Source organism: Rhipicephalus sanguineus, chromosome 5 (genome assembly GCF_013339695.2).
Source record: "Rhipicephalus sanguineus isolate Rsan-2018 chromosome 5, BIME_Rsan_1.4, whole genome shotgun sequence".
Taxonomy (NCBI): Eukaryota; Metazoa; Arthropoda; class Arachnida; order Ixodida; family Ixodidae; genus Rhipicephalus; species Rhipicephalus sanguineus.
In genome coordinates this window covers 19,604,009-19,630,120 of record NC_051180.1, presented here as the reverse complement: position 1 = coordinate 19,630,120, position 26,112 = coordinate 19,604,009, and the positions used below count along the sequence as shown (strand labels likewise).

At 47.6% G+C, this 26,112-nt stretch overlaps 1 protein-coding gene across 1 annotated transcript; it reads right to left on the bottom strand.

Moving 5' to 3' along the window:
* Positions 1-17,566, bottom strand: LOC119393333 (solute carrier family 22 member 7). Its single transcript, XM_037660302.2, has 10 exons — positions 17,503-17,566; positions 14,265-14,787; positions 12,813-12,916; positions 12,450-12,604; positions 7,442-7,610; positions 6,649-6,775; positions 4,301-4,401; positions 3,543-3,757; positions 1,817-1,998; positions 1-502 (listed from the first exon to the last, which is right to left on the bottom strand). Exons 2-10 carry the CDS (start codon positions 14,700-14,702, stop codon positions 230-232), a joined length of 1,764 nt encoding a protein of 587 aa, XP_037516230.1. The 5' UTR covers positions 14,703-14,787; positions 17,503-17,566; the 3' UTR covers positions 1-229.
* Between the last annotated feature and the right edge of the window lie 8,546 nt (positions 17,567-26,112).

Sequence of the window (26,112 nt, the reverse complement as noted above, 5' to 3'; positions counted from 1 at the left end):
CGCTGCAAGCGTTCACTCCGAAGTCCATTGGAGTTGGACTCATATGGCGTCGAGGCAAGACAAATAACCTGTGTGCGATCACTTGCGGACACGCAGCGCTTTTGCGGCCACTGTTATTTACGAGTGACGTCACTGTCATTCCCAGATGTATGCAGCACAGTCGCCACAAAGGATGATGGCTTCGTTCGAACGAAGCTGTAGCAGACGTCGTTCAGTCAGAGAACACCGTTCAGTCGGGACTGACACTGACTGCCGACGCAGCCGAGATGACAGACAGCGAGCGCGCCCTTCCGGCGGACGGCCGTTGCGATGAGGTTTCCTGCTGTTTTTTCAGCCGTACGCAACTGCAGCACGTGTTCTGACCATACACGAACGCCTCGCCGTCTTCGAGTGTCTCGGGAAGCCGCTGGTCGAGCGTCTCTGGCATCGGGAACGTCAGCAGCGCTAGCAGGAACGACATAGCACCCATCAGCAGCAGCGGGATTGGACGGCCGTACATGGCCTGCGGGGAAAGTCGAAGATGGCATGTGTTAAAGCCACGTACGCCCTTTTCGAACCTGGGGCGTAATGAAAAGCTCGACGCCATGACGTTCGTCCCACAGCTGCTGCTGTTTCGTTTTTGTTTTATTGTTGTGCTTGATCGTGGTGAAAGTTGGCAATGCGTGGTTATTCATCGCACTTTCGCGGACTAGATACTGATCTTGTCATTGTCTTCGTAGATTTACAAGGCGAGGACGACTCTCTTTTAAATATTCAAAGCCCTGTAAAAACGTGAATCTCCACAGAGGTTTGTCCTGCTAGGCACGACAGCTCTGAGCTCTGGTCACGCACCCCTTGACCCAGCATATGGTAGCCGGGCGGTCAATGCACTGAATAATGTCTTTAATTTTGTCCCTCGTACACCCTCGGTCAATGGAGCGGTAGTTTCGATATTTTGGCAAATGTTATTTACATGCACGAATGCCTCAAATTCGGAGATTCCCGCATATTCGAACCTTGAGGCGGGATTACATGGGCCTTAAAGGGGTCATGAAGCACCCCTTGGGCTTCTTGAAAAAACACATCCTGTGGAAAGCTGACACGGCTATGAACTGCTCTGCCAAATATTACAGTCGTGCGCGCCGCGTAAAGGCCACAAGCGGAGTGTGAAGTTGCCGTTTCCCCAGGCACCCTCTTTTCAAACAGAGGCCGGTTCTCACTCTCGTCGGTGGGCGGGGCGTCTGCACGTTGACGTCGCGGATCTGCCAGTTTACGTCGCAAGAGACATAGCATGCTTATTGGCCGATAGCCGACATAAATCGAGAGCGGCGTTCGGATCAGATGCGCTTCTTGCCACGGGGTGCCGCCACTTGCCGGCGCCGCACTCCTCAGCACATGCTATAGCCGCACTCGCGCACGCGAATCACAGCGGGAGAGCGATCGCGTTTCATGACGCGCGCTGACGTAACTTCTTTCCCCCGTGCCATCCCTCCCTATGTAGCTTCCAGTGCGCTCGTCGGCACGAGAAAAGAGAGAAAGCACTGAGAGAGTGCGCCAAACCCCCGTAACTCCGCTCATTCTTGACGGATTCGAGAAATTTTTGCGGCAATCGATTCGAGAGGCAGTAAACTCCGATACTGAGGTCATTAGATCATTACTTGGAAAAGTGGTTCATGACCCCTTTAAGTTTTAAAAGAAGCACAGGCAATATTCAAGCCTTGGAAAGCGATATTAAGAACAGCAAAAAGAGCCGCGTTTTATTTTTATTTTCTTCCAAGAGCGAAGAACGGAAGTAGTGGCCACGCGACACAGGGCAGTTACGTTGCCTGGTACTTACCAGCTGCGTGACCTGAGAGCTGAGAAATTTTCCGACGGAGCCAAAGGCCTGGCGCAGGGACAGTGCCTGCGACCGGGCTGCTGTCGGGTAAACCTCAGCTGCGTACAGGTAGCCCACGTTGTACGCCATGGTCAAGGCAACCCGCGCCAGCATGAACACCGCGGTGCCTAACGCCAGGCTTTCTGCAATGAAACACGCATTGTATAAAAACAAACGTGAATGATGATTTATCATATCTCCTGGCATATTTCACGTCGAAAACTTAAGAAAAAGGTCACCCGATCCCTTATGCATTTGGCTACGACGACTCGAAGGCGAAAACTATCTTTTTCATCTCATTCGATCCTATTGACCCCCCCCCCTCCTTCCATAAAGCTTTCTGAGGCGTTGGAACTTGCTGGCCCTCACGTGGTTTTGCGGTGCCTCCAGGATCGGTCCACCTTTGACCGTGCGATGATGTGACGTGATGACGTCATCATGTGACGTCATGGTGACGACACATATTTAGAAACATATGACGTCATCACATTATGATTATTTTTTGCATCACTCTTGTTGTCGCCGACGGTCACTTTTCGCGTTTGATGAGGCAGGCAAATTTCGTCTTAAAATAGCTGATTCTTGAAAACGCTTCATGAGAGGCCAATAACACCAGCTTTCATTTTTTTCTCGCTTATTCATGCAATTTATGCACGTTAACTTGATTGCTTGTACGGTTTATATCTCCTCTTTCTGCTTTTTTATACGTATTAATCATATTCTGCTGGTTTCAAGTTAATATGTGTTATTTACCTTGAAATTAAGTTACGACTGATGTTAGCAATTTGTTAACAGATATATCACATGCTCCACGTTGCTATTGTACCTTAGAGGTACATTCTCAACGGAAAAAGATTAGCACAAGTGACCGGTGGCCGGAGCCGCAAGATCGCGACACGCGGCGCTGTTGCTCACGAGCACGCCGATAGCGAGATTGCCAGGCACATTCCATTTTCCAAATCAGGGATGGCCGGCGGAAAGCAGCCCATTTTGCTGTTGGCCCATCCGAAAGCCCATATCTTAAAAAAAAACGCTTGTTCATTGCTTATCGGCAGATGTGGCTAGGCACATGACTTTTTGTTTCTTTTTTCGCTGGAGTTGCAAGCAACCGTATCTTTATCGCAGTTGCCCCGAAAAAGTTGTTTGTTGGAGTACTTTCCACCGGCCTCCCCTGCTTTGGAAAATGGAATGTGCCTGGCACTCTCGATATCGGCGTGCTCGGGAAAAACAGCGCCGCGTCTCGCATTCTTGCCACTCCGGCGACCGGTCATTTGTGCCGATATTTTTCCGTTGAGACTGTACCTGCGCGATCCGCTGCCAAGGCACAGGACAGTTGGCGACAACTTTTTATGTAGATAAATAAAGATTAAATTACGCCACCCCATTGTTTCCATGTTGGCTGCCCCTATAAACTTTGATAACCTTGATGAGATTATCCTACAAAGAAAGAAGAGTATGTTGCTACTACAAAGAAAAGCCCTTGCGAACTTTTTTGTAACGATTTAGTTCATTTTCCACTCTTATCGTCATTATTCATTGTCCCAGAAGCCGCCGTTATCGCCAGGGTCGTTCACTCGGCGAGACACAAAGATGATAGGAAAATTCCGTAGATCTGCGCAAAATACGACGCCCTCCAACAGTAGTGGTTCAGTAGATGCACAAAACGCAGGGACTTTTTCTGTACTACCTGTCGGTACTCCCACGGAACACACGTAGGCCACGGCAGCGGCTGCGTAGGCAGTCATCATTGTTGGCCTACGCCCCCAGCGGTCAGCCAGAGGAAGCGCCGTACCCGTGGCCACGATGTCCACCAAGTTGACCGCCGTGGTCATCACGAATGGATTGTGGCTCGCGTTCGCCGCGTACAGCTGTCCGGCCGTGTACACCAGACAAGCTAGGGTCCTGCAGACGGATGCAAACTACGTGTCTTACACAAGAACAAACTTGAAGAGGGAATCGCATCGTGGTGTTGGGACGTAACCCCCCGCCCCTGCCCCCACCACACGATCATTCTAATTTATCATATTTATCTCTAAAATACGTACTGTACATATTAAGCAAAAGACCCGATAGCGAGAAATGCCAGCGCTTATCATGTACATTATCAACAACACAACTTCCTTTCTTCTAAACAAGCTATATTATCTTCCAGGCACTTCACGATGAAAGTTTTACTGTTAATTTCATACCTAGCGCACACGAAACTATAAGCTAACAACTTGATGCCTGGTATTCCGTGCCACTATTTGCGTTTTATGACGTGAAAAATGTATACGAGTGGCATATGAATTTGCTAAACGGTGACCACTGTACGTGTGTTTTCAGACAGCAGGCGAATTTGACCATAAGACAAAAGAACTTGGTGCTCGCAAAAAAAAAAAAAAACCACATTTGGGGAAGCAGAAAGAAAGCAGGAATCTAAACAAGGGTTGATCTCTTTCTTACCACACGATGAGTGACAGCACAAAGTTTTTCCGAAGGTTTGGAGTCTTCAGCATGTCTATGGGTGATGCCTTTGTCTTGTGAAACTCGTTTGGAGGAGGAAACTGCAAGAAGTGAGATAGTATGATCAGCAGGACGGTGAACTTCCCGAAACCTGTGTGAGTAAACTATCACACCGGTGCTCTTATTAACTACACTATACTTCCCGCATTCACGCTGTTTCTAAGATTACTGACACACCTGCTGGCGGCGACAAATTAGAGTCACACTTGGTCCCACAATGTGTGTGCGAGGCATCGTGGATCCTGCACGAACCGTAGCTCGAGAAAATGTATTAATGGCGCAGCTGTTTATGCTCGGAGAAACTCCGCTAGTCGTGAACAGAGGCTATCATCATCATAAACGCAGTTGCTCGGCTGGTACGCGTTCTCTTCGTCCTCTTCTACATCTTCTGCTTCGCTCCCAGAACATGTGCGCCGATTTGTCCGGCGTGGGATGCAATAACTCTGACAGGCGAGATAATGAGTACAGAGAGAGAGAAAAAAAAAGATAGAAAGATATAGAAAGTGAGAAATGAAGATATGAAAGACAGAGAAAGAAACAGACAAAAAAAGGAGATGGAAAAGCTGAGAGCAAGACAGAAAGACAGAGAATCAAAGAAAGAGATAGAAAAAAAGAAAGCATACCATAGCCAAGTATAGTATAGCACAACGATAAGGTGGGATGGGGAAGTGAGGGTGAGGATTAGGGAGAGCTAGGAGGAGGGGAAAGGGTGAAGCATAGCATAGTTATGTATAGTATAGTATCTGAAGGGGTGGGAAAAGGAAGTGAAGCGAGGAGGGGAAAGGGTGAAGCATAGCATAGTTTTGTATAGTATAGCATCTGAAGGGGTGGGAAAAGGAAGTGAAGCGAGGAGGGGAAAGGGTGAAGCATAGCATAGTTATGTATAGTATAGCATCTGAAGGGGTGGGAAAAGGAAGTCAAGTGAGGAGGGGTAAGGGTGAAGCATAGCATAGTTATGTATAGTATAGCATCTGAATGGGTGGGAAAAGGAAGTCAAGTGAGGAGGGGAAAGGGTGAAGCATAGCATAGTTATGTATAGTATAGCATCTAAAGGGGTGGGAAAGGGAAGTCAAGTGAGGAGGGGAAAGGGTGAAGCATAGCATAGTTATGTATAGTATAGCATCTAAAGGGGTGGGAAAAGGAAGTGAAGCGAGGAGGGGAAAGGGTGAAGCATAGCACAGACGTGTATAGTATAGTATAGCAAGGGATGGGAAAGAAAAGTGAGGGTGAGGAGGAAGGGAACGCAACCAGCTCCGCTGTTTCTTCAGTCTTCGCACCACTAGTGCATAGCTACCCCAAATTTGTCTTAAATTATTGATCACTAATTTATTATCTCGAAAGGTCATTGCCGAAGCAGCACTTCATTCAAATTATCCTAAACTCTCTTTGGAATATCCGACAATATACATGCGCTTTTGCCACCTCGCGCCTTCCTTGCTCCTCAAAACTACTCAAACATACGGAGAGCGGATGACGGGGCTGACGATTGCTATGACGACAGCCCGCCAAAAGGAAAGCCCCGCACAGTGTTGTCGCAAGGGCAAAGCAATGAATGCGATAGCAACAAATTGGAATGTTATACGAAGTAGGCCCACTAATTAACTCACTTAGCATCCGATCTGGCGTAACTCAATAAAATGATGGCATAAGGAAATGTGGCCGCTGCCGCGAGCTAAGCGACCTCCGTGCTGTCTATCGCTTCAACGCACACAGAGGCGAGAACGCAGCACGCGACAAAGGTGCGAGCCGTCGGCCCATTCCTGTCAAGACAGTGCTCGCGCGACCGCGACTGGCCGATAAAAGTAGGCAGCTGCTTCCGTGGTCATCGGTTGCCCACGCACGCTTTCCCTCTCATGTAAAACATACGACGCGCGAGGCGATGTTATCTTTGACTCACGGCAAAGCCGACGGCAAGAATGTGCCTGGCGTGTGCATATAATTGCTATCGCAATAACACAGTGACCGAGTGTCGCAAGAACAACAGCGTTTCACGCGTCATGCGATCCTACTCCAGTTGAATGGGCAATCGCAATTTATTCACTCGCTGATTCGGTGATTAACTGAGCTCGTCCTCCCTGGCGTGGAGGGAGCCTAGTCGTCTCTGCAGGCATTTCCATAAAGTTGTTCTCTGTCTCTCTCCCTCCCCCTTTCTCTCTCTCTTTTTGTAAATTCTTAATGTGAAACACGGAAAGACCACGTTTAGGTTTAGGTTCGTCTGTGTTGTCCATGTTTTTTCGTCCTCAACTTTGCAGCGCTAAAATTTTTCTACAGTAGGTTTTCGCGTATACCTGGCATTTCTGCATGAAGTCTTCGGACAATTTCTTCCCGTTTATCTTTGCGATGGTGAACAGGATCTTCTTGGAACGCTGCTCCTTGCCCCTGGACACCAGCCACCGAAGCGACTCCGGCACAAACCTGCGAACATTGAGACAAATAGCGCACGGTACAGGTGCAAGCCACCCCAGTCATTTCAAAATATGCCTTTTTAGCTGCTATTACTATAGTTATAGTAGTAGAAAGTTATAAGTAGAAATATTGCATGACTAATGCTGCGGAATCGTCGTACGAGTGACTCATTGTTGGGACACAAAAGACAAACACTCATTTATACAGTCTGTACTCTTAAAGTCATCTTTGAAAACACATATTTTAGCTAATCTCGTGAATCGCCCTGAATGTATAGCTGAGCTGCAGGCTAGCCCAAACATAACAAGTAAGCAAGAAAGACGAATTTAGGCTACATACAAAGCAATGGTTTGCTGAATCAGGGATGCAGAATTAACTATATGGCCTTCAAACAGGAAAATAATTTACACATTTTAATGGGGAAGGAACATAAAAGCATTCTCATATGTAAATATGAGCATGCTTAACAGCATGCCCATATGGCAGCATGCTCAATGGCAGAAAGTTAGGTGGGCAGATGAGAACAAGAAGCCTTTGCGGGGATAAAGTTGCCGCGACAAGCACAGGACCGGGTTGATTGGCGACACATGGGAGAGGCCTTCGCCCTGCAGTGGGCGTAGTCAGGCAGATGATCATGATGACTGACTCGTACTTGGGGTGAAGCCGTGCACTTACCAGGAGAAGAATGGGGCCGCCAGAGGGGGCACGGCGCAGACCAAGGTGAGGGTCCTCCAATCGGCCAGGGCGTACGCCATCCAGGGAAAGGCGGCGCCCACAAGAGGGTACGAGAACTGGAACGCGCTTAGCACCATCATGCGACGCTCTGGAGCCACGTACTCAACCACTGGAAGCAAGGACGCACGGCGGGGCTATACAATCTGTCAATGACTCGGTGAACACCACAGCCACTAGACCACCGTGGTGTGTTTAAGGATTGCAATCGAAGGGGCTTGTTATGCAGACGTCAGAGCGCGCGCGGCCTAGAGAGTACTGACCATGGGGATGGTCGAACAACACTTTTTTACCAAAATATTACCTAGCGCGATCATTCGAGAAAAAAAAAAGATTGATCCATACATTCACGAAGTTCTCGTTGTATAAGTGCCGTTTGATATTGGTAATCTCCACTGATATATTCCTGTTATCATGCCAATAATTATCATGAGCGACGGATGCGTGAAAGCTGCATGACCAACAAGAAAATGTTCTTACGTAACTGAAGCTTTGTAAATGCCGTTTTGAATGCAATTTTAATTGACAAAATTTTTCCTGTTACTGAACTAAAGAGAGAGATAGGGAACTGAAACGCAGAAACAGTGATATATATCATGCCAGCAGTGCAGAAACTCTCCAGCCAATCCCCCTCGCGTGTACGTACAGTACGTGTAATTTCTATAAATAAAGAAAGCACTCTATTTTATTAGACGTGGCTTTCGCACTTTCCTTGAGCGTTCGCAAAGCGCACGCCAAAACTCCGACATATCACTTCATCTTGGTCACTGCCCCCAACAACTGTTTTCCACTGCAGTCTTCCACTAGGGATGGTCGATTAAAAATCTTAATCGATTAATCGTTAATCGTTAATCGGTTTAGCCTTTAATCGATTAATTGCTTTCGGTGGAATGTTTTAATCGATTAATCGACATTTTTTTGTGGGTGCTTTAAAACATATGTCTTTGTTTGAGAGGCATCGTTCGTGTTTGATATGGACCCAAATCTTTTTATCGGACGCGCTGAAGATCGAAAAGTCCCACTTTCGAAAGTGTCGACGACGGGCCCGTTGTGTCCAGTGTGCGAAAATTCCCACTTTCGCACACTGGACACAAGGGGCTCGTCGTTGGTTGATGTCGTGGATTCAAGCATCTGTGGCCATCATCCCTGGACTATTCGGCAGCAGGTCGTATTTTCTCGAAGCCTGCCTACCCGAGCTCATCGAAACCGGAGGCGCGTTCGGTGACCACATCTGGTTGGAAAGTCGCAGCTGAAACATGCAGTGTGGCGGAGGGTGAAGAAATCCCGAGAAAGGTAAAAGAGAGACGAGGAGGATGAGGAATTAATTAAGACGCTCGCTCTCGTAAGCACGGCATCGTTTTTCAGTTTGTCGGTTAGATATTGTGGAAGCCCTACATAATACTATAATTGTGGACTGACGCGATCTTTTCCTTGAAGTCACCCATGCAGAGATTACACAGAAACATACTGGCCTCAAACAGACCATCGGTACAGGCAACTGCGGGAAATAGATTGACATGAGTTTCTGCCTCCCGGCTAGAACAAACAGCAGCAGCGCCAGTATACTCCACAGGTTTCATCCGATCGTTGCCTTAACACGGCGCCACTCGAACGTTTTCACTCGTGAGTACAGCCTGAACTGTGAGCTATCTAGTGTATCAGACATTACAACATAAATTTCACGACTGTCCTTCTTTCTTGCCACAGCAGAAGACGGGGGCCTCTAGCTGAGAGCTGTATTTCTCCCTAAATATGCGACCATACACAGAATTACTAAATGCTACAAGGTCACTTCTTCAATAGTAATGCACTGGATGCTATACGTTCGGTAAGCCGACGCGTAAAGTTGCGGATTACATAAAGGGTCAATAAGACTCTTGACAATTCGCAAGTGCGCATTCCTGCGCTACATTTTCTCTCAACTAATGGCAGCAACTTTCGTGTTTCCAGTGGAGACGAGGTCGTAGTTGCACGTGCTGTCTGTTATGCGTGTTCGTGTCAAGAGAGCAGAGTATATATGTTCCGCGCCCCAGCGCAAGCAAACCGCGCTTGAACACTGTTTGAAGAAGTGACTAGCTGTCATTAATTGGGCTAACTGCATTGCAGGAAAGCTAGCTGAACAATTATGAAAATGGTATATGCCCAATAAGACGGACAGTTGGGCTAGTTGGTATACAGCATAATAAACGATGGTTGCCAGCGTCCTTGTCCTCTTTACGCTAGCAAACGTGTCTATATACGTTTGTATATACGTGTGTATATACGGATTACCTAATCCTCTCCCCATCATCGTACTTCATCACACTTTTCCCCCGTTGCGTTTTCTCCGGTGCAGAGCAGCAGGCAGGGGCGTACTAGCTCAGGTCACCCTCTCTGCCGTATAATACATTTTCTCTCTCTCTCTTTCATTGGTAAAGACTATTTTATTTGCTAAAGAGTAAAACAGAACGGCACTAAGAACCAGTCAGGAAATAAGCAGCGCATATTACAATGCCGCACTTACACAAGAAACGAGTAAAATCTGAGGGTTTAATAAAAAACAAAGAAACTTGCGATTGACACTACAGGCGACAAAAACTACTCGTTTATCAAATGTAAGGAGAGATGTGTTTATGCGACAACACGATGAAACAGCGCGGCAAAAAACGAACACGAAAAAAGCAACAAGACGATGCGCTGGCACGCATGAGGCAGTAGCAGCAGTAGATTGTGAGCCGCAGAGAAGTGGGCAAGTTCATTTCTGCCTCGATGGGGAGGAGCCGCCTCCTGCCCGGGCTTGAAGCATTGGGTAGTACTCGGAGTTGGACGCCGTACGCGACGGAGATCAGGGCGAATTCATATCTTTCTCTATGTGTAGGGCTCCGTGTTTTCCGTTTTATCCGAAAAAATCCGATAAACATTCGCCGGTAAAATTTTTGACAATTCGGATTTATCCGATAAACTCCGATTTTAAGGGCCAATAGACTTGGTCCCGTTCTTTATCGAAAGGTCAAGTTCTAAGCGCTCATTGATACATCTTCTGGTTTGACCGATTTAAAGTTCACCGCGCGTAGCTGTATTAGGCGACGTAGCTGTATTGTGCTCCGGCTCAGGTTCTTACATACAAAGGTTCACAAGGACTTGCAACTCCCCAACCCCGAATTCAAGGCACTTCACTTCAAAGATCCGAGCCACCTACTCAACAACGCTCTGGAGGATGGAATCAGGACAAGCTCGTTTAACGTAGTTCACGATTTTGTTGTGCACTTTCCTGCCCTGTTGAAGTCGTCGCGGGAGCTGCGCCGTTAGTTTGGTCTTGTTTGATAGCCATGGGCATGTCCATCAAAATGCTGAAAACCGTATGTCGTCGAGGTGGTTCTCTTTTTATGAAGCTCTAGAAGATGTTTTGGACTACTGGCGCGCCATTTTGTCTTTCTGGAGAAGCCAAGGGAACGAAATGTGAGGAGCTCTAGAGTCTTATTTCATCGCCTGAAGCTGTACACGACTTGCTCGTTAAGATGAGGTTTCTGAAGACCAATTCGTGTGCCGTGCTCTCAATCATTAAGGAACTTGAGGCAGAGAGTACCCTGGTACACCAAGTTTATCCCATACTGGGGGTTCGTTTGCACGCACTCATCAGTCAATTGGGTGATCCAACCGAGGTCTTCGCATCAGATATCACAAGTCTGTTCGACCTCCTTGACGAGAGTGACATTCACGATACTATACGCTGCTGTCACCGAAAAGTGGAGACAGACATCTGAGAGGAACCTGTGCGATCAACTCTAGTACAGCAAAGAATCGTTTTGGTACTGTGTTCAAATTGTGAATCCAAATGTGAAGCAGCTGCCCTGCGTGTTCTAAACCTATGCGCCAATTTTTCAATTAGTGCTTCTTGAAACTGACGACACGAGCCAGCTCCTTAGTGATTTTGCGAACTATCAGTGCTACGAAATAGGTAACATTGTTGAACCCCTGTCGTTTAGAGACTACACAATGTCCAGTGGCCAGCGCTTTCTCGCGGCGCGCTGCGTCTTCTGGCGCTTCCTGTTTCTAGCGCTAACGTTGAAAGGGCATTTTCAAAGCTGAGAGTCGTCAATCGAAAGGAGCGCCCTTCGATCACTGACAGCAACCTCGCAAAGTATGCTTGCGTGTTTTACAATAAGCTTTAAGTTTTAAGCATGAGGTTCTTATACATACAAATACAGGTGTTATGTGTTCAAGTGTTTCGCTTGTGCGTATGTTTTTATGCATTCAAACCTCTAGAAATAAAATGTGCTTCATGTGTTTTGATGTTTTAGTATTCAGATATAAATTGATCTAAGGTTTTGGGGTTTAGAGAATAATGGAGAACTCAGAATTTCGAAGATTTGGGGCTTTACGAGAAATAAACTCCAATAAACGCCGAATTTCCTCCAAAAATATAAACTCCTATAAACACCCGCCGATTTCGAAGAAAAATAAACACCGAAAACACGGAGCCCTATCTATGGGGTATGGCCACCGCCAGCTCCGGGCTCGTTCTGCTAGCGCAGAAATATGCGCTGTAATGTACACGGCATCTGCGCCTCAGGATAACGAGCCTCGCAGTCATGCGCTCCGGCCAAGCGGCGAGGTTGGGGGCGGGAGTGGGGGGAGCCGTAATCGATTAATCGAATAGTTTTAATCGATTAATTCGATTAATCGAAAGCCGGAAATCGATGACAATTAATCGATTAATTGTGGACATTTAATCGATTAATCGATTAATCGTTCATCGATTTTACCATCCCTATCTTCCACCACAATAAAAAATAACCTATAACGATAACCTTAGCGGTCTCTGAGAATCATCTCCTACCTCGTTCTTTTTTTGCAACCATTTACTACTTGGCTGCACGAAGGAATCTACGAAGAAAGTTGATCGTATTTAACGAACGAGCCAAATGCTAGATTTTGCTAATGCAAAAGGATCGAGGCGACCAACGCTCACCGAGCACGAAGGGCATGATGCTCACGGCGAGGACGAACAGACCGACGAACACGCGGCTCAGCACGAAGTGCACGAATCCTGCCGTGAAGTACGTGTACAGGCCCGCAGCGCCGCACATCACGTTCACGCCGATCATCACAGGGACCCGGCCGATCCTGCAGTAATCACGAACAGCGCATGCGCAAAGCTCACCAAGCTGTATGCAATATTTGTGTGTATATACGTTAGCATTGTATATACCACAGTCATCACACGATAGTGGCGTAGCCAGGGGGTGGCACACCGGGCACGTGTGCCCCCCCCCCCCCCCCCCTACATATGCACAATACATTTACATCTACCTTCATGTCTTCGGTCGCTTACCTGTCACTGACGTCACCGCAAACGAGCACGCCGATGGCTGTCGCAACCCAGAATGCTGTGTTGGACACGTATGCCTTCCATGCGTTATGGCATACCCAGTTCATCTGCGTTAATGTTTAATGAGAAACGGTGAGTTCGGAAAAAAAAAAAGCCGTACGTTTTAACCTGCATCTGTACACTGGTTGGTCTTCAAGGTTTTCTTGCTTTGTACGTTTTAGCGCCAATATGAAGACAAATAAGCCAGAAAACGTATTGGCCCACAACTGAATCATTGCATTGAGATTACGTGAAGGCAACAGCGGATAGCCCACATTATCGATATCAGCTATAATTTAACATATACACTGCTTGAAGTGGCCTCTAGTCGAGAAAAGTCAGAAACTATCGGACATCATCGTCTTACAGTTTCATACCCCTTTACAGAAAGTGAACGAAAGAATGGGAATTTTTTTAGGGTGCCGTTTTCTTTGTTAGACACAACCAAATGAATAAAACCGGCAGTTAGGCCAAGAAAAGCATAGCGGACATTAATTGTTGCCCTTAACTGTGGTGTAGTAATTAGGAAGTAAATTGAAATGAATTAAAGGGACGAAGAAACACAGTTTCCGTCGGTGGGATCCTCCGAACCCACAACCTTCGAACGTGAGCGGAACAGGCCTATGAAGACACTGTTTTCAAAAACTCACAAGGCACACGCACACCATGAGCGTAGATCACCAAGAGTCATTCGACTCGAACTCCAAACTTTCTTAATATCAAACTAGAATTCCCTGGCAGAATTCCTAAAGCTGCAAGGCAGTATTCAGAATCGGAGGAGAAAACGAGAGAGAGAGAGAGAGAGATTAGGAAAGGCATGAAGACTAGCCAGGCAGGGTCCGGTTGGCTACCCACACTAGAGAAATGGAAAGACGACTAAAGGATCAGAAGGAAAGAATTTCGTGCTTCGTATCAATTAACGCACAAGTTAGTGCCGGGCTCATGTCCTTCTCTCCCGAACCGCATCGTTATAATTCCCACACGCACGCAAAGAAGCGTTCAGCGCCATGTCCGTCACAACTGTTCGTGCTGGCGCGTCTCAAGAAGCGCAGCAGTGCTTTTTTGACAGCCTTGTACATCGAAGAGATGAATGTTCTAGAACATGGGGTGTCACCATGGGGCCAACGTTTCGGGTCTTGTCTTATTCAAGTCGGCACTTCAAGAAGACAAGGCCGCTTGTCGAAACGTAGCCTTTAGAACACAATGTTACCGTGGTGTTAAAAAATATTCGCCTCTTCAAGTCTGCGCCTTCTTCTGAACTTCCTACTTCTACATCGAAGATTCACGAGGCCATCAAAATCTCTTCTGTTAAGGGTCTGCCATCTCAATGACCTAATGCTCTCCGAAGGGCTTTGATCATCGTGTGGCAGGACAATAGGCTGTCTTTGTATAAGCTGCACAAGGAAGCATTCTCACCTCTGAAATCACGCTCGGGTAGAAGTACGAAAAATCGTACTCCCATCCAAACTGACATGGCACGACGGCGCGGACTCCGGCGGTGACAGCCGACGCGTTCCCGACTCTCGTCGATCCCGCGGTGACGTCGAACCAGAGCGCCAGCGTGGAGTTGGCGTCGTACATGTGACACTGGCTGAACGTGCCGTCGGCCTCCCGCGGCAGCGCCAGGTCCAGCAACAGGTCCGCATCGTCTGCGGTCGCGTTGCGCAGACCCCCGAGGGCCTCCTGGAGCCACGGGTCCAGGCGACACCGGTGCGGCGGCACGAGTAGGCTGAAGATGTGCCCGAACAGCGGCAGCACTCGCAGCGGAGCCACGAACACGCACAGGTACACGATCAGCAGCCACTGGAAGCGGCCGAAGTCGCCCACTTCTCGCAACGCCTCCTCCAGCAACATGCTATTAGCTTCCTTCCAAAGCACCTTTCCACCGTTGTCGCTGATTTCACGTGGAAGAATTGGCGTCGCGCCTTTCTCGCCGCTTCTGGGAAAGTGAAAGAGAGTCCTCTAAGGTTAATTGCTCACGGAAAAGAAAACCGAGTTTTCGCAAATTAGGGCGTTTGTTCATTAGGAAAGACGCGTTGAGCTGGATCGGGAGGTCACTGAGAGGAAGCTTAGAGAGCTAATGCGCTCAAGGATGAGCATATTGAACTTCAAGCTGAGGTAGCTTAAAGCCGTAACAGCTTAAAGTTGCGTTAGCACCCGCGTCCTTATTGTAAGCGCGTTACGATCGTTCCCCTAAAATTCGTCTTTTTATCATAATTGACCATCATCATTTATTGGCCCATACGGACCCTTAACCAATTACAATTCAACCAATTGATTGGAAAGAGGACAAATACATGATGCTCTAAAAAAAAAAAAGAAAGCCATTGTGTTTGCCACAACCCAGCCTCCCTGCACCCAAAAGAAAAAGAAAAAATGACAGCTAGAGTCTTCTGTTTACATTTTGGGTAAATTATTTTTTTTTCTGCTGACAGAAACTGATTCGTACTCATGTTGCATAGAAACGCTTAAAGGTGAAATTTGTACTAATGCTTATAGGTATTCGCTGCAATTAATGTCAGTCAGTATACATATAACAGGACGATCGAGTGAAACTGCATTGGTGTTCTAACTCACACCGGAGAACAGAGGCCTTTATCATGGATGAGCAGCTCAGTCCAAGACCCCATATGATCCGCGGCCTCATGACGCGTTCTCCTCCCCAGTTCGAGCTGGTATCGCAAGATTCGGCAAAAGCCACAATCGCGGATAAATGGGCGACACACTGCGCACAAACCAAACCAACCAAACCAAACCAAACAAACCAAAGAGCGCTTTTTTTTTTTACATTTTCTTTCTTCAACCACGGCGAGTCCACCCTGTAGGCATTTAATTGACCATTGGCTTATAGCCAGAGTTGGAGGGGGAGGGAAGGGGTTCGGACTCCCCCCCCCCCCTCCACCCAAATTTTTAAATTTTGCGCAAGTATATACATATACAGGCACCCACACAAAAATACGAACCAACGTACATGAAAGGTGGTTGAACACTCTCCCCCCCCCCCCCCCCCCCACCCCCCCGAAAAAATGTTCTGGCTACGCTCCTGTAATTAATAGCCGTGACCTACAAGACACCTATCGTTCCGATGTGCATCTGTGCAATATAAGAAGACAACAAAAATGCACTGTGGCTTCAATCTCACCTCACGTCACGTCCCGTCTCTCGCGCTGTTTAATTCCTTTCAACTGTAAACGGGTGTTTAAATCCGAGCTCCCCGAATGCCCATGAGTTTCTTCAGGTGTAGGCCGCAGTGAAATGGTATCAGAGGGCGGTGTTCACTTCAGTCTGCCTTGTCCCCCTTTCCGCCGCCCTAAACATTGTTGATTGAACCTGTCATTTCAATGGTTCCCCTGTCTCTCCCTCTTTTTCAATGTCTTTATCATAAAGAGTTTCACGCACTAAGACTGCAGGACAATAGTACAGTATCGTAGCAGTCTCACTGCGACTTTGTTTTTGTTATCAAGGCCGCCTACGTCAGCGCATATTTCTAAGGTATACATGTGCCGCGTATTCCGAAGGCTAAACTGCGCGTACCAAAGGCGATGGCGGTGCCGCGACCTTAATTGCAGTTTTAAGTTTTTTAATGTGTTCTTAATCGTCGGAGAACGATGAAGAGTCAAAAGAAATATATTTAAAAAGAAACATTAGTAGCTGATAGAGCGAACAAAAATGAATTCAAGTGATGATACATCGCAGAAAAAAATTAATAAAAAACGACTCTTAATTTGCGCATTCAACAAGGAATTGAAACGGCTCCTTCAAAAAATGCGAGCCTTTAATGTCCGATATAGCTTTGGTGATCAAGGTGGCCCTTTTTTATCACGACTTAATTGACTGCGCATTCACGCTCGCTTTACGTGAGAAAAATTGCCGATCTCGTGGATTCAGCCGGACCGCCAATGCGGAACTTGGCTTGAAGGAAAATAACCGTTCACGTTGCACCCCCCTAGGCCAACTGTGTATGTGTCAGTCTGAAAACCTAAAAAGAAAAGAACAGAACAGTGAGTGTTTATTTCGCCCACTATAACGCTCACCTTGTGCCCTGTTTCCTCCTCTCCCTTAGTTCTTTTGTTTCCTTCTATTGGTTATTTATTTATTTGTTTATTTATCATTTATTCAGTACCCACAGCGCCAGAAGGCATTACAGTGGGAGGAAAAAGGTTTAAAATCAGTTTGAAACGTATAGCCCATTATAGTCCACATGATGTCTTATATGGATTGCCACGAACTCGCCCAACAGCAAGTCTTCCAAAGCTAACAAAGTGCAAGGTGCTTGTGCATTGCTTATGCTGCACCCAACTAAAAAAAAAGCGTGTTTTGCTCGTTCAACGTACGCGGCTGTCCTGAATGCAATAGGAATGCTTGTTTTCTGTCCACAAGAAGACAGCATAATGCGCAGTCGTGAACAATGTGAAAGGGAACACTTAAATTACTCTGAAGATGCCACAGTGGCTAAACACGGTTGTCAAGCGCATAAAGGATTCAGGACACCAAATCTTCAACCGAAATAGCATCCCATGCAAATCGGTACGTCGCATTCGCAACCGCACATCACCAGAAATCGCTGCTTATACACTAACTCGGTGTTCCCTTTCATATTGTTCGCGACTGTACAGCACAGAGAAACACACAATCACCTGTAAAGTAGACTCACGTTCTGCTGATTCCACTGCGCTCTGAGCCAGTGTCGCCTTGACTCGTGCACACGTCCGAGAGGTGCAACGTCTCATTCTCGACAAGAAACGCCCGTCACACAATTCCCTTATCGCGGCCTCTTTATTAGGTTTACAACGGCTACTGGGCAATTCTGCCATGAAGCGGATGCGATGTCATGGAGGCTTCTTTCTTTCTTGTTACTTGCAGTCCTGCGGCACGTGAGCAATCACAATTACAGCCGCAACAATAAAACACGCAAGGTGTCTCGCGTGCCGAAAACTCGAAGGAGGCTCGAGCGCCAGTGTCAGTCCTCTGCTATATAGGCATATAGGCGTGCGTACGGGGGGGGGGGGGGGTCAGAAAGATGCCCCCCCCCCTCCGATCATCAAAAGGGGGTGCCAATTCTGACCTACACCTTCACTCAGCTGGGCCTTCCACTTCATTTTTAGGGGCGAAGCTCCTTAAGGCGGCACCCGTTCGTCCCTCGTCGTGCTCGTAGTAGTGAGTAACAAGTCTTACCCTTTGACCTCCAAGGTGGTGCCGGTGGGAGATTTCTCCTGTGCGTTGTTGAACAATAAAAAATTCGCAGCGTGCGCGTTAACTAAAAGCCGAATTCTTCTGTCTCTGTAGAAGTGTAAGTGTTAGCTAAAAGCCGACTTCTTCTGTCTCTCATTCCCATTAGCAGCCATCGTTTACCTCCAAGGTAGTGCCTGGTGAGATTTCTCCTGTGCGTGATTAAACAATAAAAATTTTGTTCAAAACGCCGTTGATTGATGAAATAAACCAACGAAAGACGCCAGATGTTTTGTAAAAACAAAACGAAAGAACGCCAGATGTTTCTAAAGCAAAACGAAAAAGACGCCAGCTGCTTAACGAAAGACGCAAGGTGTTTTCTAAAGCAATGGTTTTCTAAACAATGAAAATTCACAGCGTACATGTAAAATTAAAGTGAGCTGCAAGTCGTCATAACTCGTCGAACCTTTAGTATAAACGCGCCCGATCTCACGTCGGTGATGATGTACTGGGCAGAATTCACGGAAGATTCACGGTTTACCGATGAACCTCCGCAGCTTCGCCCACTCATCATCATTCACTCCGTGGATATGCTGTGATTTTTTCATGCCTTCACACTTTTATCCCGGAAAGCCGAGGACCAATGGCAGGCCGTTTTGAAAAGCACGTCATCGCTTCATTTTCATTTTTCCATCCATTGCGGAGCACGTTTTCTTTCGAACTCGAAGAACGCGAGGGGGGGGGGGGGGCTGCAGTGATACTTGCTGGAGAACCTTGCGTATACGTATACAGGACAAATAAAATGCGTGTTCCGAGAGAGAGAGAGAGAGAAATCTTTATTTATGCGAGGACGTAGGCGTGCGCAGGGTTCCCCTTCAGGGGGAGGGGGGTGCAGGGTCATCACAGCGCTCTTAGCCTCTTAGCTCGAAAAGAAAGAAAGAAAGAAAGAAAGAAAGAAAGAAAGAAAGAAAGAAAGAAAGAAGGAAAGAAAGAAAGAAAGAAAGAAAGAAAGAAAGAAGAAAGAAAGAAAGAAAGAAAGAAAGAAAGAAAGAAAGAAAGAAAGAAAGAAAGAAAGAAAGAAAGAAAGAAAGAAAGAAAGAAAGAAAGAAAGAAAGAAAGAAAGGAAGAAAGACACGTTCTGTTCACTACAGATTTATCGCGCTACGCATTTTGAAGGTCCTCGCACACGACGTAAGACACAACTTCCACGAGTGTCATTAGCCGTGGGAAGCAAGAACTAATTTAGCGCCCCGCTAAGTTGCATTAACAATTATACAAGGGTGCTATAGCACTTTTGTATTATTGTTACTTTTTGCTTGTTTGGTGAAGGTGAAATTAACTTTATTTGGCCCTGGAGAACCCCGACCAGACAACCCCCGAAGGGGGCGCCGTGCCCACGCCGGTACTGGAAGACCGTGGCCCTCCGCCCGTTCGCAGGCCTCCTGGAATGCCGACAGCTGGACTGAGAGCTCGCAGCTTTTAAGAGCCCTCTCCCAGTCCTGTTCTGTGCCGAACTTTGCGCTAAGTAACGCCGGGAACTGCCAGAGCATGTGAGCGAGTGTGCAATTATCCGTTCCACAGCTAGGGCATCCTGGATTTATGCCTTTAGCAAAGTGACTAAACGTGCTACGAGACGGGAAGGACCTGCCTGCAGCATCCGGAGAGCCGACGACTGCGGCCTAGTAAGCTTGGAATGCGGGAGGGGGTATCCCAGCCTTGACACTTCATAGTGAGACGTAAGTTCGTGGAAGGTGCCAAGTGTATTCCTGAAGCTCTCCGTGAACCCGCCTCCGGACCCGCCCAGACCGCCGCGACACGTGATTTCTCGCGCACAGTTATGGGCAAGTTCGTAGACGTTGGGAACTGTTGGATGAACCCCTGAGCCCATGTGGGCCGGGACTACACCCCTCGAACTGAGAATAGCAGCAGCCTCTCTTGAGACCACCCCCGAAGCGAAGGCCCGGACGACAGCCCTGGAGTCAGTGAATATCTCAGGACGCGAAGGGTCCTTCATCACTAGAGCTATCGCTAACTGCTATGCTACGGAGGCGGACACCTTCCTAATCAGTGGTGTAACCGGGGGGAGGGGGGGGGGAGGTGCTGACCGGGCTACAGCACTCCCCCCCCCCCTCCGAAATTTTTTCGTACTGTCATGTACCGCCGACAAAAACAGCCACCTGAGCCGGAAATTATCTGGATTCTTTTCTAGAATTCCTTTCCACAGTCTAAAAGACACTTCGGTGCGAACATCGCTGATTTGGGCTGGCTGTCCTCGCTACGCCCATGGCAGCCCTGTAACTGGCTGCCATGGTGGCTGCGCTGTGCATGACCGTCAGAAATAGAGAGTTTTAGCAAGTTACGGAAATACGGTACGCAAATACGGTAAGGCAGTACAGTAGCGTTCCTCCTTTCCAACTGGTTGTGCTTTTGCCGCTCCCCGTTCCAGTGACAATGCGTACCCCAAGCGACAGGTGTCTCGTTAACAATGCGTAGGCTGACGGGCAACAATGAGGCGTGACAACCCCACAGTAATTTTTGAAAAAGCTTTTGTGGTGTATGGGTGCCTTCACCGGCAAAAGGTCGACGACCTGGAAAGGAGGAGCGGTACCGTCACACGGTAGCGTATTTGCGTACCGTATTTCCGTAACTTGCTAAAACTCTCTAATAACCTGCAAACAGAGGCGCAGTGCCATGGATTGCCATTTTGTGACGCAGCGACACGCTGATTAATGGGCTCCGCTCCCACGCCGTGCTACCGCGAATGGGTAACTATTGTTGACGAGCCGGACACTCGGGATTAAGCTATAGAGAAGGTATTGTGAATACACCGTTGCGGCGGGGACGTCTTGATATGAAAGGATCATATTGTGCTAGCGGAGGGCCCAAAAAGGGGGTGGTCATCTTTGACAGCTTTCCAGGGACGTTTCGTTCTCTTGCCCCGGCATGGAGAGCGGGTAGTCGTTTCAGACAGTCTTCGTCTTTTTACCTATGCTGCCCCTCAAACGCGGGCGAAAAGTACAGTACTTCACAGTAAGCCCATTTAGTTGCTCTGAAGGACCCTTTGCAGAAAAGTTGCGCCATTAACACGCGGCACCGCACAAAGTTCCCTAGGTGGTTCGTGGCCCCCGCGATTAGCTGCGGTTTCTCAGATGAGCGCCACAAAAAAAAGCGAGTGACAGAAAAGAAAAAAAGAGGCTCTGCTCATTAGATCAGCAGGAGAGAAAACATCTTTAAAAACACGCTGTTTTAGTTGCGGCTTTTGTTGACGGCGCCCACTGTGCAGACTACGATGCACCACACTTATTTACAAAGCAAATGACACTGCCGGAAGTACAATCCGGTGCTAGCGACTTGATGAGGGCGTAAGGGTGACGTCACTGCCTCGGCAGTGCATTTTCGGAGGATCACGCATATTCACAACATCACAGAGAGGATTAGGCGGCAGCCACGAAGCCTTCGCTGAAAGGCTGTATTGTTGAGTTGTGCACTTTGTGTGCGAGAGCACCCTTTACGTTCGAAAAGTCGATGCGGAATCTGCTTTCCCGAAAAGGAACATTGCCGGGAGCGAGATACTCCTTTGTCGTGTGCATGTCACGGATTGCCATTTTTGCGACCCGGCGCCACGCCGATTAACGGATGCCGCGCTCCCCCGCTGACCGGCGGGACCACTTGACCATGAGAGGGTTGTCTTTAGAACCAAAGGGGCATTCTTCTTCGACCGTTCGTCGCTGACGTTTGATCCTTTGTACCTGTAGCGGCGGCGACGGCAGGGTCGTTGAAGGCCGCGATGTACCGCCTGAGAGCCAAGGAAATGGACCATTCTCACGGTGAAAACTGCAGGTGGGCAAACCACATGCGATCGCCTTAACAGGTTGTCACTCTCGCTCAGTTGAGTACCCTCCCATAATTAAAAAGGGGCGTGGTCAATATATTTTAGGGTCGAGTTGGCAACAATGAAACGCGCATGATTGGACCCATGTGGAGGTCCTTTTTCCCCCAGGAAGAGAAGTGGGGACACGAAGGGATATCGCCCTGCTAAGCTGCTAATCAGTCTAGTTGCTTGTCTAGCATGGTGTAGAAGCAGATCAGTAAATATCCCCCCTGAAAGTTTTAAGTGTGGCTCTGTATCGGCTGGCCACCTAAACTTAGTGGTTCGTCTAGTTGAGATGCGTAATTAATATCTGCAGCGTAGGCATCGGAACTTCAATCTCAACATGATTGAGATCGCCTTCAAGCACTAGCCCCCGAAAAGCGCAACGTTGAAACTACGCCGACATCGCAGTCGTGCCAGACCTCTCTGTGACTTCTCTCATCCGATCGTCGGGGACTCAACGCTTCCGGTCATTGCACGTATGCCTTCATCTGTTTATACTTTCGAACTTTCACATATTTAGCTACTGTTAACTCGATTAACGTCCGCTATTACCCTAGATGTACAGCCTGTGATAATATCTACTACTGTTTGTTAATTTAAAAGTAAACATTTTGACAGAAATCTGTGTGGCTGGGTGGAATATTTAGGAGGTTACTATGGCTCCAGCCAAGTTTAATGGCGAATTCCACTGGGAGATCCGGAGCGGCCGCCGAAATCCTGGAGCGAGCACTCGGATTGTACCAAGCCAAATCTGTCAGTGGAACACGTGAATGCTCCGCCTGAGGTCGCTCCGGAAGTTGTTTATGCATACGTCACGTAAATTGGCTCCGGGAACTATTTCTGCTTCCGCTCTGTGCGTTTCTATGGGCCGCCGCTGCAAAGCGCGCATTTCGGCCCCGCGGTGGCTAAAGCACGCGTGCCATTTTCTTGTGTTGCGCTGAAAAATATGGACGAGCACATGGAAATCTCTTCTTCGATGTAGCCGATGATCTTCGGGCGTGCTCACAGCGGGTCAGGGAACATTTCTTTAAGCATCATTTCGTAGAGCACGTACGGTTCGTCGTCATCGCTGGTGCTACTACCGTCAGAACTCGTGCTCTCGCTGTCGCTCAGAGCAAAAAGCAAACCAGAAGCTCGCCCAGCAGAATCAAACAACGCCATTTTAGGAATGTAAACAAGTGCACAGGGTGATCAGACCCCGCCTTAAACACGCTGAAGACAACCGAGTTGCCCGACTCTACCGGAAATGACGTCACCGCGTTGCCGGAGTTCCGGCGAAATCCACCTCTGCAAGACGGAGCAACTCGGAACGCTGCGTCGCAGTCGCAGAGTGGGTTGCTTCGAATCTGCCAGTGGAAAACGCGAACTTGCTCCGAATCGACCAGTGGAACGCAGATTCTCGAACGCGGAGCAAGAAAACTTGCTCGGGCTCGACTAGTGGAATTCGCCATAAGAGAGCCCGACGTTTCGGGACCGATTCGGCCCCTTCCTCAGGGGGTGACTGGTTTGCTCATGGAAGCTTCTCCCCTACTTGTTTCCCCGCGGCTCCGGATTTCCCTTTCCCTCACGTTTCGGAGGCCGTGAACGTAAACCGAGGGCATTGTTCCTAGGGACCGGTTCACATTTGCTGGTGTGTTTTGAATGTGCCACGACTCGAGCAAGAGCCACCTTCCCAGATTCCTTTCTGTTGTGATACTTGCCTCTCGTAAGCTGATCGATCGATTTTATACGTGTTAGTTAGTTATGTTGGTTTTATGGCTAAAAAATACGCATGTTAGTTTGCTTTGAGTGTTGTACTGCTGAGATTCCTTGAGCTGCGATACTGCTAGATTAAAGTTGTTTTGTTTTCTAAACACGTCTCTGATCTCTTCGCTGTGTTTGCTTGCGTACGGAACCACCTAATCTGCTGCCATTCCCGTCGCCGACTTCGCGCTGGTGACGCTAGAGTGGCAACTTGTAATAGTGTCACTGCACATTAACGCCTTTCAGAAAGATGTCCCATCGCTTAAAGGACTGTAGAGTGCCCTTGTGTCAGGGCTATAAAACGATGAAATGGCCGTGTGCCGCGCGGGCTGCAAACGAAGAAAGCGCTCCGTAGTTTCCACGAGAAAATCGCAGGTGCAGGATGAACACATCTCTTTGGATGCAAAAATGTTGTATATGTTCTAAAAGTCGGGTTAATTCATGATTGTAGAAGGTTTACTCCAATTTAAATAAACAATTATTAACGAAATGACATAGACGTTTCGCCATATATGCACCCATGCCCACCCCTGCACAGGACATAGCTTCGACTTAAACGATGCGACGACGTTGGCTCGTGAACGAAAGTGGGGCAAAGGATAACTACTAGAATCGTGGTTCATTCGTCTTAAACCATCGGCTTGCAACAACAGCCGCGGACACCCTACTGGACGTTTACAAGGACGTATGCGACACTGGTCGATCTCCGCTCATTTCGCCACCTGCATAGTGGCGGAAAACTGCTCAGCAATCCCATCCGACGCAAGAAGAGCCCTCTTGCAAGCTGTTCGACTCCTTGGCTCGTCGCACGCTAGCTTTTGTTAACTTTCGAACTTCTGTTATAGTTAGCCACTGTTAAGCACATGGTTTTGGAACTGTTAGCGAATTGCGATTCGAGCGCTAACACACACACACACACTTCTCTCTCTCTCTCTCTCTCTCTCTATATATATATATATATATATATATATATATATATATATATATATATATATATATATATATATATATATATATATATATATATATATATATATATATATATATATATATATATATATATGCGTGTGTGTGTGTGTGTGTGTGTGTGTGTGTGTGTGTGTGTGTGTGTGTGTGTGTGTGTGTGTGTTGACATGCCAACCCCCCCCCCCCCCGGCCCCCGAAAAAAATTTCTGGCTGCGCCACTCATCCTAACGGAAGGTCAGTTGAGTAAGTGTCCGCGATGATCAACAATCACGGCCGGAAAGCTGTCGGAGCGGCCATACTAGCCACCATAGACACTGCGCCGTATCGACGAAAGCCACCTTTCCCGAGGATTTAGCTACGAAGTCAAGCAGACTTGGCCCGTGCCCTTCGCCGGCCAACATTGTACTGCGGATGGACGTTACGCGGGAAGGGTCCCACCTCGTATGCACCCTTCATTGTTTGTGATAAAAAACTGTTTTCATTTTGACGCGAAGCTTCTGTCGGGCGAATTAACGTTTCTTTTCTGTTTTTTACTTCGCACCATGAAAAGAACGCCGAAGTGGCAGCCAATGTACAAGTTTCGATAAAATCACTCGTACCAGAAAAGTACCACGACCGTCGACCAGCCGCCATATTTGGTCCAACGCGGCTGAAGCGACGGCCGCGCGATGCGGATTTTATATAATATTACTGGCGCCCCCGTCGTCAATATTCTTCAAATGAGCGTATATATATATATATATATATATATATATATATATATATATATATATATATATATATATATATATATATATATATATATATATATATATATATATATATATATATATATATATGCGCACATAAACGCACGCACGCACCAACGTGCATGAAAGGCAGTTGAACCCCCCCTCAAAAAAAAAAAAAATTCTGGCTACGCCATTCTGTGGAACAACGCATACTCCACGTATCGCGTGAGCTTTTACAACCTCGATTGAAGCATATCATTGTTCTCTTGCGAACAAGGCAAGAAGAGCTGCAGTTATTACTCGCCTACGCATGTATGCGCAATGGCGCGATAAAAAACATGCAAAAAGCGCGCACATGTATGCGCTCCTCTGTTAGCATTTATTTTCAAGCGCTTTGTAACTTGGCTGAAAAAGACACTACAGTCGTCTCTAATCAATCAAGCACAACTCCAGCGTCTTCGTATTACCGCGAAGGTAACAACACGACGAAAAAAAAATTTGCAGTGGCTTACTGGGGCGTAGCCAGAAATTTGTTTCGGGGGGGGGGGGGTTCAACCATACTTCATGTATGTTCGTGCGTGCGTTTGTATGCGTGCGCGTATATATACGCAAGCAAAATTGAAAAATTTCGGGGGGGGGTTTGAACCCCCCCAACCCCCCCCCCCCCCCCCTTGGCTACGCCCCTGGTGGCTTAGCTCGGCTATGCTAGGATATACGTAGCGTTACTTAAGGTGCGTATTTGGGCCGGTTGGTACATGTTCAACGATACGAGAAACAGCGC